This window comes from Notechis scutatus, chromosome 5, assembly GCF_049901735.1.
Source record: "Notechis scutatus isolate UNSWTSFEM ecotype Mainland chromosome 5, rNotScu1.2, whole genome shotgun sequence".
NCBI lineage: Eukaryota > Metazoa > Chordata > Lepidosauria > Squamata > Elapidae > Notechis > Notechis scutatus.
The window spans coordinates 105,291-123,365 of NC_142013.1; the positions used below are offsets into that span (position 1 = coordinate 105,291).

Sequence of the window (18,075 nt, forward strand, 5' to 3'; positions counted from 1 at the left end):
TTATCTGCTTCTTCCCCAGGCAGAATCTCTCCTCCACCCCCCAAAAGTCATTCCCTCCTATCACTGCCCTTTCTAAATGGGTTGTGGGAAAGGGGGGGGTATAACTTATGTGCTCTATGCAAGTCATCCTCACATATTATTTCATTTCCTAAATATATTATGCTGATATAACTCGATCTCAGGAAAGAGTAACAAACAATTTTGTGATGTGATCAGAAACCCAGTTAAGTGAGGGGTGGATAGTATGATAATTAAGTGGATAAAAACTGATTTAAAAATGGTACTCAAATAATCTTTAGTTTTTTTAATCTTTGTCATGAAAGTGGGAAGATACAACATTTTGTCATTAAGTCATCAATTTTTCTATGTTGTCATTAATATAATAGGGTTGATAAATTGCTATTATACAAGATTTATAACAATTCTCAGGCAAATATACTTTTATGTTATTTAAACATTACCAACTTTCCACAAAAATATTTCTGATTTCTCCTAGAAACAACTGTATGACTAAAAAGCAATCGAAAACTATCTGGGTTTTAGGATTTGATAAATTATCGTTTCTCATATAAGAACATTAATTATGCACTGGATGAAGGATTGTGCCAAGCTTGATAAGTATGTAAGGGAGCCAGTTTGGTCTACTGGTTAAGCCCCCGAAGTAGAAAGCAAGAGGCTGTGAGTTCAAGTCCCGCCTAAGTCATGAAGCAGGCTAGGGGATTTGGGGCCAGTCTCTCAGCCCAACTCAACTCACAGGGTTGTTGTTGTGGGGAAAATGAACACACAACTACTCATTGGTACTCAGCCCCCGTGGCTTCTGCAGGGAAGGGCTTTTAAGGATGGGGGATGAGTTAGTGCACTTTCTGAACTCAAACAAGGTCTCAAAGATCTGGAAATCCAACAAGATGGGGCTGCTCTTCCCAATAATGTTTATTTAAGCAGCCTTTAGAGCAATGAGATATTTATATCGAATTACCCTGCCAAGAGTCCAAAGGGAATTAACCTCTGAGAGCTGCAACGGAGTTCCCAGAGCCGTTTCAGGGGGCCGATACAAAGAAAGAGCGCCTGAGCTGAGACTGGGCCCCTGAGGATAAGGAGCCACTCAAACTGCAGCTCATGCAGAGGTGGTATTCAACCGGTTCTTAACGGCTCGGACGAACCGGTGGTCACCCCTGGTTGGCCACACCCCCAAACCGGGTCGCCCACTTGTCCCAGTCGCTCTCCTAGCTTTCCCTACCACGTGGTGGCTTTGGCGCAGATCGGGCAGATGTCCCAGGGCTGTTGCACATGCGCACTGTGTGTGCAGTCGTGCGTGTGCTACTGATGCAGTGCACATCTGCAGCAGCCCTGGGACATCTGCCGGCCTGCCCGCCCTCCCAGATTACGTTTTCTTCCTTCTCCGGGCGGATGCGCCTCTTCCAGTCCAGCCTGGCCCGGCCAGCCAGCAGGTGGGTGCGCGGTTGTCCCAGGGCTTCTCGCCCCCCTTGTCACGATATGCCTGCAGTAGCCCCTCAGGCCAGCTGAGCCGGGAGCCGCCATTCCCAGGCTTCTACACTCCCGTGCTTGGTCGACGCCTCTTCACCTTACCTGAAGCGGCTGGCCCTGCCCCTCACCCTCCCCTCCCTCGCCTGGCCTGAGAAGGTAAGGGAGACGGTGGGGGATAGCAAAGAGGCTGGGTCCCTATCTTCCCCCCTCTCTCCCCCACTCTGTGTGTCTCTCTCTGTGTGTGTGAGAGACAGAGAGAGAGAGAGAGAGCGGGGAGGGGCAAGAGAAGAAAGAAAGAAAGAAAGAACAAGAAAGAAAGAGGGAGAGAAAGAGAGAAAGAAAGAGAGGGAGAATGGAGAAAGTGAATGAGATATATGGATGGATAGATAAATACATGGAAGGAGGGAGGGAGGGAGAGAGAAAAAAAGGAGAGGAAGGAAGCACACAAACCCTGGCTTCAGAAGACTCTTTGAAGCAGCACAGCAATCTGGGGCTGGCATGCAACGAATCTCGGAGGTCATCTAGTCCAACCCCCTGCTGCAGCAGGAGATCCTTACAGAATCAAAGAATAGCAGGGTTAGAAAGTATATGTGTCTGTGTATGTGTGTGTGAGTGAGTGTGTGTGCATGTGTGTTTGTGTGTTTGTGTTTATGGTTGTCAAAACTCCAAAAACAGGTCAAGGAGCTCTGGGGAGATCAGTCATAAATTAGAACACTTGCTAAGCAACTGGCCATTAAGCGAGGACCAATTGTATTTGGTTTGCCAGTCACATGGCCACCTGGCCAAGCCCACTCAGTCACATGGCCACCAAGCCACACCCAGAAATTCAAGCCATGCCCACAGAACCAGTAGTAAAAAAATTTGAATCCCACCACAGCCTGCTATGCGGCATCTCCTATCAGGACCCAGGGATTCACTTTGTGACGCCTCTCCTAATAAAATATCCGGGAAATACGGAACTCTTTTACGTGCAACTGCAGTTATCAGATCAGTAGGAAGGAGTTTCTCTGAATGGGGCCAAATTCTGTTCTGCTGTAATGCAAAATTATGTATTTATTTATTTAGGACATTTATATTGCCACATATTCGCATATGACTCAGCATTAGGCAGACTCTAACTGCCCATTGACTGTGGTTTATTTTTATTTTTCTCCATTATTATTATTATTAAATGTAATGCTGGTCTCTGACTGTACTAAAAGTGGACTGGATGAAGGAGGAAGCTGTGTTGGAGACATTTGCCATCTTGAGTTATGTGTAAATAAATACATGTTTAAGAAAACAATCTCAAAATCGTACTTGACTGCAACCTGAAACTGAGTCTTGAGAGAAGACAAGGAGGAGATTATGAGAGCAGCTTCTCCAACTTACAAAATCTCTCAGTTGGACAAGGGAGGATTCAACACTCTTCCAATGACTGAAAGAGGTGTTGGGAGTAGTTAAAACACTCCCCTCTCTTAGGAAAATGAAATATTTTAGGATATACTAAAAAGGGAGAATATATTTCCCCTAAAAAGAAAAGTAGAAACTCAGAGAGGCTGAAACTCCGCCCCCCTCCCACCTTTGCTAATGGACCATCACTCTGGCCTAGGCCACTCTATTTTACATAACAAAGATCTACTCCAGGTAAAGCTCTACAGGAATTGCCCAAAGCCATCACCATCATCCAGCGAGGCTCAACCAAGCCTGGGACTCAGGACAGCCTACAGAGTTGCCCCTGCATGGCCCCATGGGAGCCTGACAACCGATCAGAATACAAGCTCAAATTCAAATCCCAACAGAGGGCATAAAACAATTGCACTCTCAGCATCTCAGCCCTTCTTTCCTCAACCAAGGCATGTGCTCCTGTCCACCATTAAACCATCTTCCAAGCAGTCACCATGTTTCCAGCGTCTTTCTTCCCCACTTGGAACTGAACCCAGAAGGAGATTTCTTCCAACAGAGGCTAGACAGAAACTTCAGATCTGCTCCCTGTTATTCCGGAGCATCAGACAGGAGCAATTAGATGGTGCAAATCTCTTGACCGTTTGCAGCACAAGAAGGTTGAGATGTTTCCCTACTTCTCCTTTGGGTTCCTTCTCCAAAAGGATATCAGATTAATGGATCCCTATCGGGACCCCCCATACCTGCCACGGCTGCAGCCTCGGAGCCCCCAACCTCTTTTCTCCCTCCTTCCTTCCCCTTCTCGATCTGGAGGAATAAGCGGCATTCATGGCCTGGGCCAGAGTCTTCATGATACTGTAGCGATGACGGGCATTTACGATCAGTTTCCTGTTCCTTTTCTCCTGGGTCTCCAGTGGGGCTTTCTGGGTGCATCTTCTGCGGCCTTTGACAGAAAAGATGTGCTTGGAAAGGGAACAGCGAAAATAATGATCTTGAAACGGATCTTCCACAAAGAAATGGGGTTCAAAGGCAGCATCTGTTGGCCTTTTTTTTGACAGATAACCAAAATTCAAAATACTATGGATGTATTTGAGAGGTAAGTGCTTCTTTATTGGATACGCTGCAAAACTTGTGAGGATCCAGACTTTCCCTTCAATGGATCCTGGCAAATGCATAAGTGCTTCATGGAAAGGAAAAATTCTGATCCAGATGGGAATAAATTCTATGAAGTGGACAAAGACGTTGATTTGTCTCCACTTAGAGAGGGCCTCCCTGAGGGGTGCTGTTTGTCCAATTGTTGTGAATTTTTCTGATATAACCACACAAATTCCACTCCTGACAAGCATCGGAGGGAAAGTCCTCATGAAATTATCTCCATTTTCTGTGTCTGAAGCAAAGAGGCCAATCAGGGTCCATCTGAAATGGAGGAGCAGCTGGACAATTGCTGGGTATTGGAATCCTTCTTTGGGGAGCATTTGGTGGAAAAATGGGAATCTCCTTTTGTCACTCAGAGCCTCTGAAGGACTTCTAGCAGTGATCTGAAAAAGTAATGAAGAATGCTGTGTTATAATGTGGTCCAGATCAACTCCAAAATATTACTTATTGACAAACCCAATTTTGTTTTGATGAATATATAAGAATACTTTGCTCCTTAGTCATGGTTTAAAATATTTAAGGCAGAATATTAACAAGATTGTCTATAAAAATGGAACGCAAAATCATATTAAACAAAACAAAACAATAACAAATGCAATGTAAATTTCTGTGTCACCCATACAATTCCAACAATTAGATTCAAATTTGCAGATGTTAGATAAAATCTCTGGATCTAGGATATAGGGCTGTATTATATGCTATTTTTGAGTACTAAAACCTCTTTCTCAGCTTCTACATCCCAAATTCTTTGTGAAGCAATTTTTCAGCTTCTTCTCTAGATGTACAAGAGCACAACTGCTAACAGAATAGTTATGAGTACATGAAATGGATACATATAACAAAAAAATAAAAAGAAATGGTAGGACAGTGACAGTAGGCACATTGGTGCGCTTATGCACGCCCCCTACAGACCTCTTAGGAAAGGGGTGAGGTCAATCGTAGACAGTTGTACAATCCAATAAGTCTTTAATTGAAATTTTGTCTGTTTTGGGACTATATCTGTTTCATCACTTTAATTTTAACCCAATAATTATATACCCTGAATTTATACAAAGCAGAAATTGTGTAAATTAACAATTATCTATGAGGGCAGGAGCTGAACTCCTTTTATCCATCCCAAAGATACTCTTCTTGGTCTGAATATTTTTTATACATAGACAGGACTATTGCCAACTTGATTCCAATTGGATAAGGCAGATATTATTGATATGTGAAAATGAACATGCTAATGGAGGACCTCAAAACCTGGATAGTTTTTCAATAGTAGAATATTCAGTAGAATATCCTCTAGGGACCTTATGGCTCTTCAGGCCTTTAATGGTCAATTTGAAGATGAAAATAATAGACTAAAACATCGTTGATATGTTCCCTAATATTCTGAAAAGCTGCTCTTGAATTCTATGAAGATACTGGATGTGTTGTTCATCCCCACCACCCCACTCACCTTACCAGATAGACAAAAACACACAAACCTGTGGGACTTTGTAGGTGCCTACAAATGTTGACATGTGGATGGAGATGTCCCTGGCAGCTGCATCAATCAGAGCCAGGAGGTTGTCCTTCCTCCCACAGCCATAGTTGGGGACATTGGCTTCTCCAGTGGAAAGAATGTCCAGCAAGGCATCTGAAGTGCGTAAAGTGCTTATATAGTTGTCATGGATGTTGCAACCAAGCGTGAGATTGTGCAGGAGCTGGGAATTCTTGCTGACCATTTGAATAGAAAAAATTGCTTTTAGGGTATCTGTTAGAGTAGAACTCTTCCTATTGAAAAACAATATTCATGTTATTATATTCAATAGCAACAACAAATGTTTTAAAAATATATAATCCTTCACAAACCTACTAAGCCTTAGGCCAACATTGATCCAAATCGAATGATCAATTATGCAAATGAGAGAGGCAACTACAATTGTTTCAGTCACTACTTAAACAAAGGTCATTATTCAAGTGATGAACACAGGAATGAACTGAGAAAGGAAAATCATCTGGATTTCATTCAGGTTTTTTAAAAACTCCATCTTTGGATTTTATTCTCTTCCACAAAGTAAGGCAAAAAAGGGAAGCCATGGAAATCAAAATCATTCAGGAAATTAGACAGGTGCTGAGGTACAAAAATAAGTGAAATAAGAAGAAAAGGAGAGTGTTAGAATTGCACATGGAGGGAGTGCAACTCCATCACCCTGCATGACTTACGAAGGAGCAGGTATGGAAGGAGGGCTGTTGAAAGGCCACATTATAGGCGACACATATGTTGCAGCTGTGACCACACCAATGAGATGGTCTCCTGGCCTGTAAAAGCTCCATGGATTGTACCCACCCTGGTGCTCCAAACTCAATGGGCATTTCCTTCTCAGCTTCCCACAGACTGATGGGGACACCAGCAGCAGCAGAAGCAGAAGCAGGAGGTCCATCATTCATGGCATTAATCAATCCACTTCCTGTTTCTAACACAAACAACAGGAACAGTTGGAAAAATGCAAAGACTCTGAGAAGTGCCAGTGGCTTTCCTGATCTAAGCAGAGAACCACTCAGTTTCATCTGCAAAGGAGAGAAAGGTGCAATCAAGAGCAGAGCCTGTACCTGTCCCAAAACTTGGTCCCAGAGAGCTTCACCCAAGGAATTTATCCTTTTCTGATAGAAGATCCTTTTCATGTGGCTTCAATCTGATGTCTACATCGAAGTCTAAAACTGGAGATATAGCATCACAGGTCTCAAAGGCCCAGATGGTCATAATTACAGTAAGAAGCAACTTCTCCTCTTGGGATCCTGAACTTTTTCTGGGCTTCATCTGCAGAGGAGAGGCTGGAATAAACCATGTTAGTAAAAATTACAGATATACCCCTGGGGGCACTGTTTTGTTGTGGTTGTGGTCCTTCCTCCCAGTCAGGGCAAGTCCAGAAAGTGATGCTGGGAAGAGAGTTCAGCACCCAAGGAATTGACTTCTGCTGTCCTTCAACATGGCCTCTTGTCTCCAGAGATTGCTGGGGAAGGTCACCCAGAGCTATGGAGTTTGGTGCCGCTTCTAAGTTAATGCCATTTAACTGTAGTGTTGCCTGTCTTCTAATGACAATCTGCACCCTTGAACTCTGCCCCAGGTTAAGACTAGACCCTGTTTGGAGTTCTGTTTTATGTCATAATCCCATATATTGATCTTAATTGCAGCCGGTTTTAAAATTGCTTGTACCTGAAATGAAATTTCATTTCCCATCTTTTCTAGCAATATTAATTTTGAGATTAAAGCTTTTAGAAGCAGGAAAGTGACAACTTGTGGACTAGATCGTTGGGTAAATAGGGAGAAAAATATAGAATGGATGGAATTTTTTATTTTATTTTCTTGTCATTCCTGTGTTATCTTACCATGTTCCTATAATACACCAAGATTCTTTATATTTTGATTTTTCTTAGTTTTTTTAAATAAAGAATGGACTGTAAGTTCTGCAGGTGCTATCTATCCATCCCTATCTTTCTTTCTTTCTTTCTTTCTTTCTTTCTTTCTTTCTTTCTTTCTTTCTTTCTTTCTTTCTTTCTTTCTTTCTTTCTTTCTTTCTTTCTGTTGTGAATGAATAAAATTACTAAGCCTACATGCAAAGCAGGTTTTGGAAGCCTGCACATTTGATTGGTCCTTAAACAATGAACAAGGATTGGTTCATAACAAGGCCCTGATTGGCCAAGCTTTGGACACTTCTTATTGGTTATTAGTTTGAACTTGATGCACTTAGTATTGGTTAATAGGGTAGCAGCCAACCCTATAAAAGGGGTTACTGCTACCCATAGCTTGCTCTGTTCTGTTCTATTTACTGTTAATAAAGAGTTGAAGTCACTGGTCAGATGTCTGGTCTCCATTACTCTCCAAACATAACACTGGCGACGAGGGTGGGATACGGAGACCGAAGAGCTGACTGATCTACAGAGCAACACACAGAGCACGTGGTCGAACACGCACCATCAACGGCAACATGGCCAGCGGTGCCGTACCACCCGCTCCATTCAACCCAGAAACCGAAGACTGGGAGTCGTACATGGATAGGTTCGAGATGTTTCTGGAGACCAATAACTTGAAAGATGCAACAGCCAGCAAAAAAAGAGCTGTATTTCTAACCAACTGCGGGCCTACCGTGTTTAAAATGGCAAAATCACTTGCCAAGCCAGCCGAAGTAAAAGCGATGGACTGGGACGTCCTCGAGCCTTTGCTACGGGCCCATTACGCTCCCACTGTGCCAACCTTAGTCAGGAGACATGAATATTACCAGAGGAACCAGCGGAAAGGCGAGAATCTTGCCAACTACGTCGCAGACCTCCGCAACCTTGGAGGCCTCTGCGGGTTCTCTGACTTAGAAGAAGCCCTCCGTGACCGCCTAGTTCTGGGCCTAGAAGACTGCTCGATCCAGAGTAAAATCATGGCTAAGGGGGACATCTGCCTCACCGATGCCCTTAAAGAAGCCACTGCAGCGGAGGCAACCAAAAAGTCGGCAGCCCGAATGCGGTGCACTAGCGCACCACCACGCCAACTCGCCAACGATACCTTGCCTCGCTCAGAGAGACACCCGGTATCGACTCACCACGAAGACCTAGAATCCCCGTCAGAGAGCGATGAGGAAGAGGTCAACCGACTCCGAACGGAACGAGACCAGTCCACACAATGCTCACTTCGACCGTGTGCAGGGTGTGGAGCGAATCACCCACGATCCAGCTGCAAATTCCTCGACGCACTCTGCCGCGTTTGCGGGAAAAGAGGTCACATCACAAAGGTTTGCAGAAGCAAACAAAACTCCAAACCCCGACAGGCCGAATACCAGTCTTCAGGATTCTTCGGCACACCCCGAGACAAACTGAATCACCAATGGGGAAGCCACTCCTACAGAAACAAACCGTCCACCACTTCCACCAGGCGTGAAGAAACCAGGCGGGAAGAGACCCACCAAACAATTACCATAGGCCACGCTACATCCCTTGATGCCGTGAAAATCCGAGTAGAGGTCGCTATCAAAAATAAACCTTGTGTAATGGAGGTGGACTCAGGATCATCCCTCTCGATGGTGTCCTGGAAGACGCTTCAACAGCTCATTCCGACGATTCACCGCCAAGACCTAAACCCTCAAAGGGTTATCCTCAAAGATTACCAGGGTAACCGAATTCCTGTTGTCGGGTCCCGTCGATTCCAGGTCTCTTTCAAGGACCGCACCGTCGCACTGCCACTGACTGTCGTGGACCGTGACCGGCCTAGTCTTTTAGGCCTTCAATGGTTCAGACCGCTTGGAATCACTGTAGCCGGAGTCCACCGTGCCGAGAGCAACGATTGGGAGGAAGCCCTCGTGCAAGAATTCCAAGACGTTTTCGCGAACGGACTAGGCAAGTACAAGGGGACCCCGATCTCATTTAACTTGAACCCAGAGGTAGCACCCATCCGCCTTAAGCCGCGTCGGGTGCCGTTTGCCCTGAAACCTAAAATCGATGAACAACTCGATAAGCTAATAGAACAGGGCGTGCTGGAACCCACAGACCACGCCTATCCACAGACCACGCCCCAATAGTGACGCCTATCAAGCCTGATGGGTCACTGAGAATTTGCGGAGACTACCGGGCCACCCTAAACTACGCACTTCAGCAAAGTGCGTATCCAGTGCCGGTAGTGCAACACCTGCTCCATTCCCTGGGTGGAGGGAAAGTTTTCGCTAAACTAGACCTAGCACAGGCATATCAACAATTGCCTGTAGATCCAGCCACCGCGGAGGCGCAAACTATCGTCACGCATAGGGGCGCATTTAAATGCAACCGGCTCCAGTTCGGGGTGAGCGTCGCTCCTGGAATTTTTCAGAGCTTAATGGAAAGGCTGTTACAAGGAATAAGAGGGGTCGTACCATATTTCGACAATGTGCTCATCGCCGCCCCGAACAGAGACATTCTAGAAAAACGACTCCGCATAGTTTTACAAAGGTTCCAAAACGCAGGCCTCAAAGTTAAAAAAATAAATGCCAGTTATGTACAGAAAGGGTGGAGTTTTTGGGATACCTCCTGGACAGTCAAGGAATCCATCCCACTGAGGACAAATTAAAGGCAATCAAGAAGGCCCCCACTCCAAGGAACAAGGCAGATCTACAGGCGTTCCTTGGACTTATCAATTTTTATAACGTCTTTTTACCCAATAAAGCAACCGTAGCTGAACCATTACATAGACTATTAGACAAAAAAGCAACGTGGGTTTGGGGACAATGTGAACAAAACGCTTTCCAACAAGTAAAGAAATTGCTAACTTCTGATTCTGTACTTATGCAGTACAACGAGACTCTGCCGTTAACTATCACTTGTGACGCCTCACCTTTTGGGGTTGGAGCAATCCTGGCCCACGTATTACCGAATGGAGCAGAAGCTCCCGTCGCATTTTTTTCACGAACTTTAGCTAAAGCTGAAAGAAATTATAGTCAGCTGGATAAAGAAGCTTTAGCTATTGTGGCGGCAGTTAAAAGGTTTCATGAATATGTGTATGGGCGTGCGTTTACAATAATTACTGATCATAAACCACTACTGGGGATTATTGCGGGTAATAAACCAACCCCGTATATATTGTCCCCCAGAATGACCCGCTGGTCTGAATTCTTGGCGGCGTACAACTAAACCTTGCAACACCGCCCGGGGAAATCAATTCTCTACGCTGATGCATTGAGCAGAACACCGCTTCCAGAATCGGTTGAAGATCCAGCCCCAACCATCACAACGTTGCAAATTGAGACTCTACACGCGCCGCCATTGACGGCGAGAGACATTGCCCTCGAGACAAAACGAGATCCGGTCCTGCAACACCTCCTACGCTGGGTTGAGCGTGGTTGGCCAACAGAACAGCTATCACCTGAATGGGCGCCGTTTAAAGCACGCCAAACCGAACTGTTTTCTCAAAAGGGCTGCATCTTGTGGGGCGATAGAGTCATAATCCTGAGCAAACTGCAACGAACTGTTTTAGCGGTATTGCACGACGGACATCCGGGCATCGTGCGGATGAAAGCACTCGCACGGAGCTACGCCTGATGGCCGGGAATCGAGAAAAGAATCGAGGCCTGGGTCGTTACTTGTCAACGTTGCCAAGACGTCAGCAACGCCCCACCTAAAGCAAGCCCAACCGAATGGGAAACTCCGAGAGGACCATGGTCCCGTATCCATATTGACTTTGCGGGGCCTACAAAAGGGCACACTTTCCTTATTACAGTCGATGCCTATTCAAATTGGCTCAAGATCCATCGAATGAGCACAACTACAACGGACTCACTTATCAACAAATTAAACAGGTTATTTGCCACACATGGTTTTCCAGACGTCCTCGTCTCGGATAACGGCCCACAGTTCACAGCATTACCATTTGAACAATATCTTGCTGACCGGGGCATCCGCCATGCGCTGACCTCGCCCGCGCACCCTGCGGCGAACGGGCGTGCAGAGCGCATGGTACAGTTTGTAAAAAGACCCTCCACAAAATGGAATTTGGAAACATCGATGAGAAAATCAATCGGATTTTATTGTTGCAGCACATCACGCCCCACAGCGTTACCAACAAAACGCCCGCAGAACTTCTTATGGGCGGAAACTACGATCGCACCTCGACCGGCTCCACCCGCATACGCACCCGAAAAGCCTTTCGGCTCCAGCAGCAAATGCCGGGAATTTAAGGTAGGCGATTTAATCTTTGCCAAAAACTTCTCCGGCGACCCTTTATGGATACCCGCAACCGTTACCCACCTCACTGGGCCTAAATCTTACCGCCTTCTAACAGACGATGGGAGGGTGTGGAAACGCCACATAGACCAACTCCGTTCAAGATTACTACCCAGCGCCCAAGGCTCCCCGGGTTCACCAACTGAGCGGGGAGGCAATAGCGAGGAAATTGACTTCGATATGACGGATAGCAGGCCAACGGAAAACCTACGGCCCAGCGAAGTACCAGGGATTGAAGCAGGGAGGGAGTTGACTTTTCCATGGGACTTGAACACGGGGGAAACTGAACTGCGAAACCCCGAAGAAACACTGATTGGCGGAGACAACAACAACGGTAGCAGCACGGAATCACCGTGCAGCGAAACGGAACTTAATAAAGATCATCCAAATGCTCCACCAGAACCGGACTTGAGAACAAACCCGGTGGAGCCACGGAAATCATCCAGACAGACCAAATGGCCTGTCTACCTTGAAGATTTTGTTACGGCTCCCCTCAAACGGAACCCAAGGGGGAGGGGTGTTGTGAATGAATAAAATTACTAAGCCTACATGCAAAGCAGGTTTTGGAAGCCTGCACATTTGATTGGTCCTTAAACAATGAACAAGGATTGGTTCATAACAAGGCCCTGATTGGCCAAGCTTAGGACACTTCTTATTGGTTATTAGTTTGAACTTGATGCACTTAGTATTGGTTAACAGGGTAGCAGCCAACCCTATAAAAGGGGTTACTGCTACCCATAGCTTGCTCTGTTCTGTTCTATTTACTGTTAATAAAGAGTTGAAGTCACTGGTCAGATGTCTGGTCTCCATTACTCTCCAAACATAACACTTTCTTTCTTTCTTTCTTTCTTTCTTTCTTTCTTTCTTTCTTTCTTTCTTTCTTTCTTTCTTTCTTTCTTTCTTTCTTTCTTTCTTTCTTTCTTTCTTTCTTTCTTTCTTCTTTCTTTCTTTCTTTCTTTCTTTCTTTCTTTCTTTCTTTCTTTCTTTCTTTCTTTCTTTCTTTCTTTCTTTCTTTCTAGCTATCTAGCTATCTCTATATCTATTTATCCATCCATATCTATCTCTATCTATCTCTATCTATCATCTATCTCTATCTACCCATCCATCCATATCTATCTACCTACCTACCCACCTACCTCCCTACCGTGTTTCTCACAAAATAAGGCCAGGCCTTTTTTTTTTTTGACCCCCGAATAAATGGCTAGTCCGTCTTTTCAGGGGTAACTCCCCCACCTAGAGGGGCCCATATGCACGTACCTCTCCATGAGGCTGTTTCTATCAGCTGACGAAAGCTCCCCGAAGGCAGAGTCCCCAGCTGCTTCAGGGCAAGTCATGGCTGCCCATGTCCCCTCGCCATTAGGCAGTGTCTTTCGGGCGATGGAAGCTCCCCAAGGGCAGTCACCAGCCACTTCGATCGGCCGGTAGAAGCGGTCTCGGGGCAAGCGCCCATGCACACTCCCCTCGCCGGGAGGCCGCTTCTATCAGCCGATCAAAGTGGCCGGTGACTGCCCTTGGGGAGCTTCCATCGTCCGAGAGACACTGCCTAAAGGCGAGGGGCCACGGGTAGCCACGCCTCATCCCGAAGCGGCTGGGGACTCTGCCTTCGGGGAGCTTCTATCGGCTGATGTTCTCTCAGTAAATCGGGGTATTCTAGCCTAGGCTACCTGCAGGGCCGTCCTAAAGGCAAGTTTTCTCCCCACCCACCCCCGCCCTTCCCCCCATTTCTCTTCACCTCGTGTAGTTCTAACAAACGATGTGAGAAATGATGGGGAAACGCATAGGCCTAAATTTTGGGAGTGGGGCTTAATTTCACCTCATGCCTAGAAATCATGCTGGGCCTATTGGTGGAGGCCCTATTGTTGGAGAAACACGTTATCTATCTATCTATCTATCTATCTATCTATCTATCTATCTATCTATCTATCTATCTATCTCTATATTTATTTATCCATCCATATCTATCTCTATCTATCTCTATCATCACTCTATATCTACTCATCCATCTCTATCTATCTATCTATCTATCTATCTATCTATCTATCTATCTATCTATCTATCTCTATATTTATTTATCCATCCATATCTATATCTATCTCTATCACTCTATATCTACTCATCCATCTCTATCTATCTATCTATCTATCTATCTATCTATCTATCTATCTATCTATCTATCTATCTATCTATCTCTATCTATCTCTATCATCTATCTATATCTACCCATCCATCCAAATCTCTCTCTCTCCCTCCCTCCTGCCAGGCGTTGGGAGGAAGGAGGGAGGGGCTGCTTCCCAGGGGTTTTTTCCAGGTCCTCCGGGTGGATCTCTGTCCTGCCCGGATCGAGTGGGTTCCCATGCGGGCCTCCCAAAGGCCTGGACTCCAGCCCCCATCGTCCTCAGCCCCAGCCGTGCCCTTAGCAGAGGCCCCAAAGGGAGGCCCAGCGGAGGCTCTTCCATCCTCCAGGGAGGAGCCAGGGGGCTCAGGGGTCCCAGCCGGAGAGCAGCGGCCATGGAGGAGGAGGAGGAGGAGGAGGAGGAGGTTTGCGACCGGAGAGCCTCACTCAGGATCCGGGGAGCTTGGGCGACTATGCCTGAGCCTGAAGGACCAGGAAGGGGCCGGATTCACAGGGCGACCCAGGCTTGGCTCCAGGGCGGCCTCAGAACCAGCTGGGATGGCTCCCAAACCAGGATCCGGGTCTTTAGGGGATATTGAGGGTCAGTCCAATTCACGGTGGCATGTTTCACTTCTGATGGCCATAAGAAACCACGTTTTCTGCATTCTGCAAGCCGGCCAATGACTGAGGGTCTCTTCAGGGGTCTCTGTTGTTTCTCAAAATGGAGGCAACGCATGGAGAGAGGTTGGTCTGCATGAGTGTTTTTCAAACTTGAAGAGGAACGGACTTCAACTCCCAGAGTTCCCCACCCAATAATGCATGGACTTCATCATGCTGGGCAGGGAATTCTGGGAATTAAAGTCCCTTCATCTTCAAGTTCCAAGTTTGGAAAATGCATGTCTACCTTTTCCCCTGAGGTGAGGAGTTAAAGCCCTGCACCAAGACTTGGCTAACTCACAGGTTGCTGAATATGTTTTCTTTCTTTCTCTGTGTCTCCCTCCCTCCCTCTCCCACTCTCCCTCCCAGGTAACCCCAGATCCCCCTTTGAAGACCCGGCCCTGAATGGCTTCTTCCTGACAGGAGCCTCTCCTGGAAAGACATGGAGCCCAAGTGAGGCTGGAGAAACCCCGGGCTGCGTCCCCCAGCATTCAACCAGGGACTCATAAACTAGGTTAGTCTCTTCCCAGAAATGGGGGCCTCCTCAAATCCCTTCCTCTTTCCTAGCCCTCTCTATGGATCTGGGCTTTGCTTTCCCCTGAGTGCCCCATGTATGAAAAAAAGTGGCAGTGGAACATGGGACTTGGGCTTCCCTCTTCCCAGGACTTGCCTGGCCTCTACATCGGAAAAGAGGCAGGGGAACTATTTGGATTTTGGCACTAAATAGGCATAATGAAACGCTGAAGTTGAACGTGTTAAAAAGAAAGAATGGCTAATAACTGGAATTAATGAAATTAATGAAAGTTTAAAAAGGGAAAAAGGGAAAAGAAAGGGTGGAATGTTGAAACAGAACTGAGCCCGCCACTTCATGGCAAAGGGAAAATTTCAGTGACTCTTTGAAAAGTGCTTGGTCTTTTTAAAATTGGAATTTGAAAGGAAACAAAAGGAATTCCATTATAATAAAATAAAACCCTGAAAAGTGAAATACTAGAATATTACAAGGGAAAAAAGATACATGAAGAAATTGCCCTGGGATTATTTGGTGAAAAAGTTGGAAAAGAAATCAACAGAAGGAAGCTGGAAACAAAGATTTATGGACACTGACTCTTGAAATTTAATATAAGGGACGCTGGTTGCAATAAACTGCTAGAAAATTGGATTGGACATAAATATTAAAGAAAGGAAAATAAAAGAAGAAGTAGTGTACAAAATGGGAGAAATGTGTGTGGAAATAAAATTGGAACAACAAATTAGGAAGGAAATGATGAAAGAAAGCTTGGAAATGTACAGTGTTAGGGATACAGCACCCTAGCAGAACGTGCAACGGCAGTCAAGCAGACAGAGAGTGTGTGTGAGATAAAGCGTTGTTGTAGCTTTACAATCAGTAAGACAGTTTTTATTCCAGCAAGAGTTATAGCATAGTCAAAGCAGTCCATATGTCATACACTAAGTTCAGACAGTCCGAGGGTTATTCAGTTTGCAAAAGTCCAGTGTAGAAAATAGGTCGTTCAACTCACAAACAATCAGTCCAATGATGTATCTCTTTTGCAGTCAGAGATATGAAGCAAAATCAAACCTTCTTTTCTTCTCTCAGCAAACGTACACAGTAATCACCATCAATCCTTCTCTGTCAGCATTCCAGTAAAAGCCGGCGAACAGTGAGCTCTCTTGCTCCCTCTTATGGCGATTTACAACCGCACCCAAAAACTTGGCTTACAGTTTAAAGTGACACACACATTTAAACTAACTAACATATATTATATTTAACCAAACTAAGTTAGGTAACTAATGTTATCCCTAACATACAGCATTATACTACAAAAATTAGAAATGGTAATGCAGATTAAAGAAGAACAAAGAGAAACAGAGGGGGAGGAGTGAAATAAAGAGGAAACCAGCCCTAAAGAACAAGAGGAACAACATTAAGAAAAAAGAATTAAAAATGTGAGGTTTGATGTGATAATTAAAGGGGGAATTGTTTGGAAAATTAAACAAAGGAAAAGGAAACAGCAGAAGAGGGAATTACAGAGGAGAAATCAAGACAGGGAGGGGGATAAAATAAATAATTGGAATAAGAAATGGAGAGAAATTATAAAGGAAAAAGGGGGAATTAAGAGAAAGGACCAGAAAATGATGGGAAGTAGAAAGCAAACAACAATGAAAAAAATTATACAGTCAGGAGAATGAGAGACAATGGGTAGAAGAAGAACAACAGGAAGGGGATTCTGCAAGGTAACGTGTCGTGTGATATATAAGAACATAGATTTAAAAATGGAAAAGAATGGAACTGATATTTTTCTTTTAAGGATTATTGTTAAACCAGACATAGATTTAATTGAAATAGATATGGAAATGGGAATTTACTGTAAGAATATTAATTTATATTTAATAAAGTAGTGAATAAAGTTAAAATGAGATGAGAATTGTAATGGAAAGACTATTATCAGTTTCCTGCACGCCAAGTCCCCCAGCGCCCCCCAGCAGTCCAAGGCGGGGCAAAGGGAGGGGCCAAGTCCGGGGGAGAGCAAAGCAAAGCCGGATTGCCTCCTCCGACCCCCCGCCCATCCTGAAGCCTCCGATCCTGGGCGGCTTCAGAGGCGAACAGAGCATGCGCGAGAGGACGTTGCCCACAGTGATTTATGTACGGTGGGGGGAGTAGAAAATTCCACGCGGAAGGAAGCGGGTCCTCCTTTCCGCTCTAGGATGTCACAACTCTCTGGGCTTAACCCTTGCGCTGCACTCTGCTCTGGCAGGCGGAGATGAGAGAGACGAACTCTCTATAAGCCATGAAGTACGACTACAGGGCGTCCCTGGGCCTTTCTCGAGAGCTGAGCTCCTCCGTGTCCCATCATCCCCTCCCCGAACCCGTCTAGGTCTCAAGGCCGCTGGGATTGGGGCGCAAAGCGCGTCCCTCTCCTGCCTCCCTCTCGCAAGGGAGCTGCCGTGGCTGGCCGGGACCACCAGGGCGCCCTCCGCCAGGCGGCCTGCGAGCCTCAAGAAAGGGACTGAGCATGCGCGCGTCTGCCTCTTGCGCGCCTCGGCTTCTCTCGCTCCCCAGCCTGATGGGAAGTCCCGGGGAGGGAGGGGAAGAGGGGGAGGGCTTCTTCCCGGGTACATTGTGTCCCCCCCGCCCTTTGCACCTAGATATGCGCCCCCAGCCTCCCCGGGTCCAAGAGGCTGCAAGAGGGTCTGGCAGGGAGGAGCCTCCCAGGAAGGGGTCCCGCCAGAGGGCAGGCTGGAGCGGGCGGGGGCTCGCAAGGAGGGGGTTTCCTATCCCCTCCGAGCCCCAATCGCAGCCGGTGCAGGAGTTTCTTTCCTTTTAGGCTTCTTTCCCACTTGATGCCAGGAACGTTTGGATGCTCTTTGGGAGCCCCGGGAAGGAATCTCGCCTTTAGGGGTCTCCCAACAAAGGCCAAGCAATGGGGGGAGTGGCCACTGTCCTCTCCTCCCCTCCCCCAGACAATCCAGGACTTCCCTGCAGGGGAGCAGCTGATGGCAGCATTGCTGGGGGTCCCATGCACAGACTGGGAGGGGGCGTTTTGGGAGTGAGGGATACCAGCCTCCCCCATTCTGTGTGTGTG

General features: G+C 46.2%; 2 protein-coding genes and 1 long non-coding RNA gene across 6 annotated transcripts in view; 1 reads left to right on the forward strand and 2 right to left on the reverse strand.

The window, feature by feature from the left end:
- LOC148130313 (vomeronasal type-2 receptor 26-like) overlaps positions 1-5,735 on the reverse strand; it is a 6,530-nt gene extending 795 nt beyond the window's left edge. Inside the window, exons 1-2 of the mRNA XM_087967475.1 lie at positions 5,496-5,735; positions 3,612-4,406 (exon numbers count right to left, since the gene is read on the reverse strand). Of these exons, the coding sequence (XP_087823601.1) occupies positions 3,612-4,406; positions 5,496-5,735 (1,035 nt within the window). The remainder of the gene's footprint in view (positions 1-3,611; positions 4,407-5,495) is intronic.
- LOC148130312 (vomeronasal type-2 receptor 1-like) overlaps positions 1-6,818 on the reverse strand; it is a 20,993-nt gene extending 14,175 nt beyond the window's left edge. For 2 of the 4 annotated variants that reach the window (XR_015749674.1, XM_087965878.1), the window contains exon 1: positions 6,341-6,815. Coding sequence is in view for 3 of the 4 variants with exons in the window: in XM_087965878.1 (XP_087822004.1) it covers positions 6,341-6,675 (335 nt within the window). In the remaining variant the exon portion in view is untranslated. Of the gene's footprint in view, positions 1-6,216 lie in introns of all 4 variants that reach the window. The other 2 variants (XM_087965879.1, XM_087965882.1) reach the window with 2 other exon arrangements.
- Positions 723-1,040, forward strand: LOC148130314 (uncharacterized). The gene is made up of 2 exons (XR_015749676.1): positions 723-928; positions 959-1,040. It is a non-coding gene; the product is annotated as an uncharacterized LOC148130314 (long non-coding RNA).
- Positions 6,819-18,075: the final 11,257 nt, after the last annotated feature.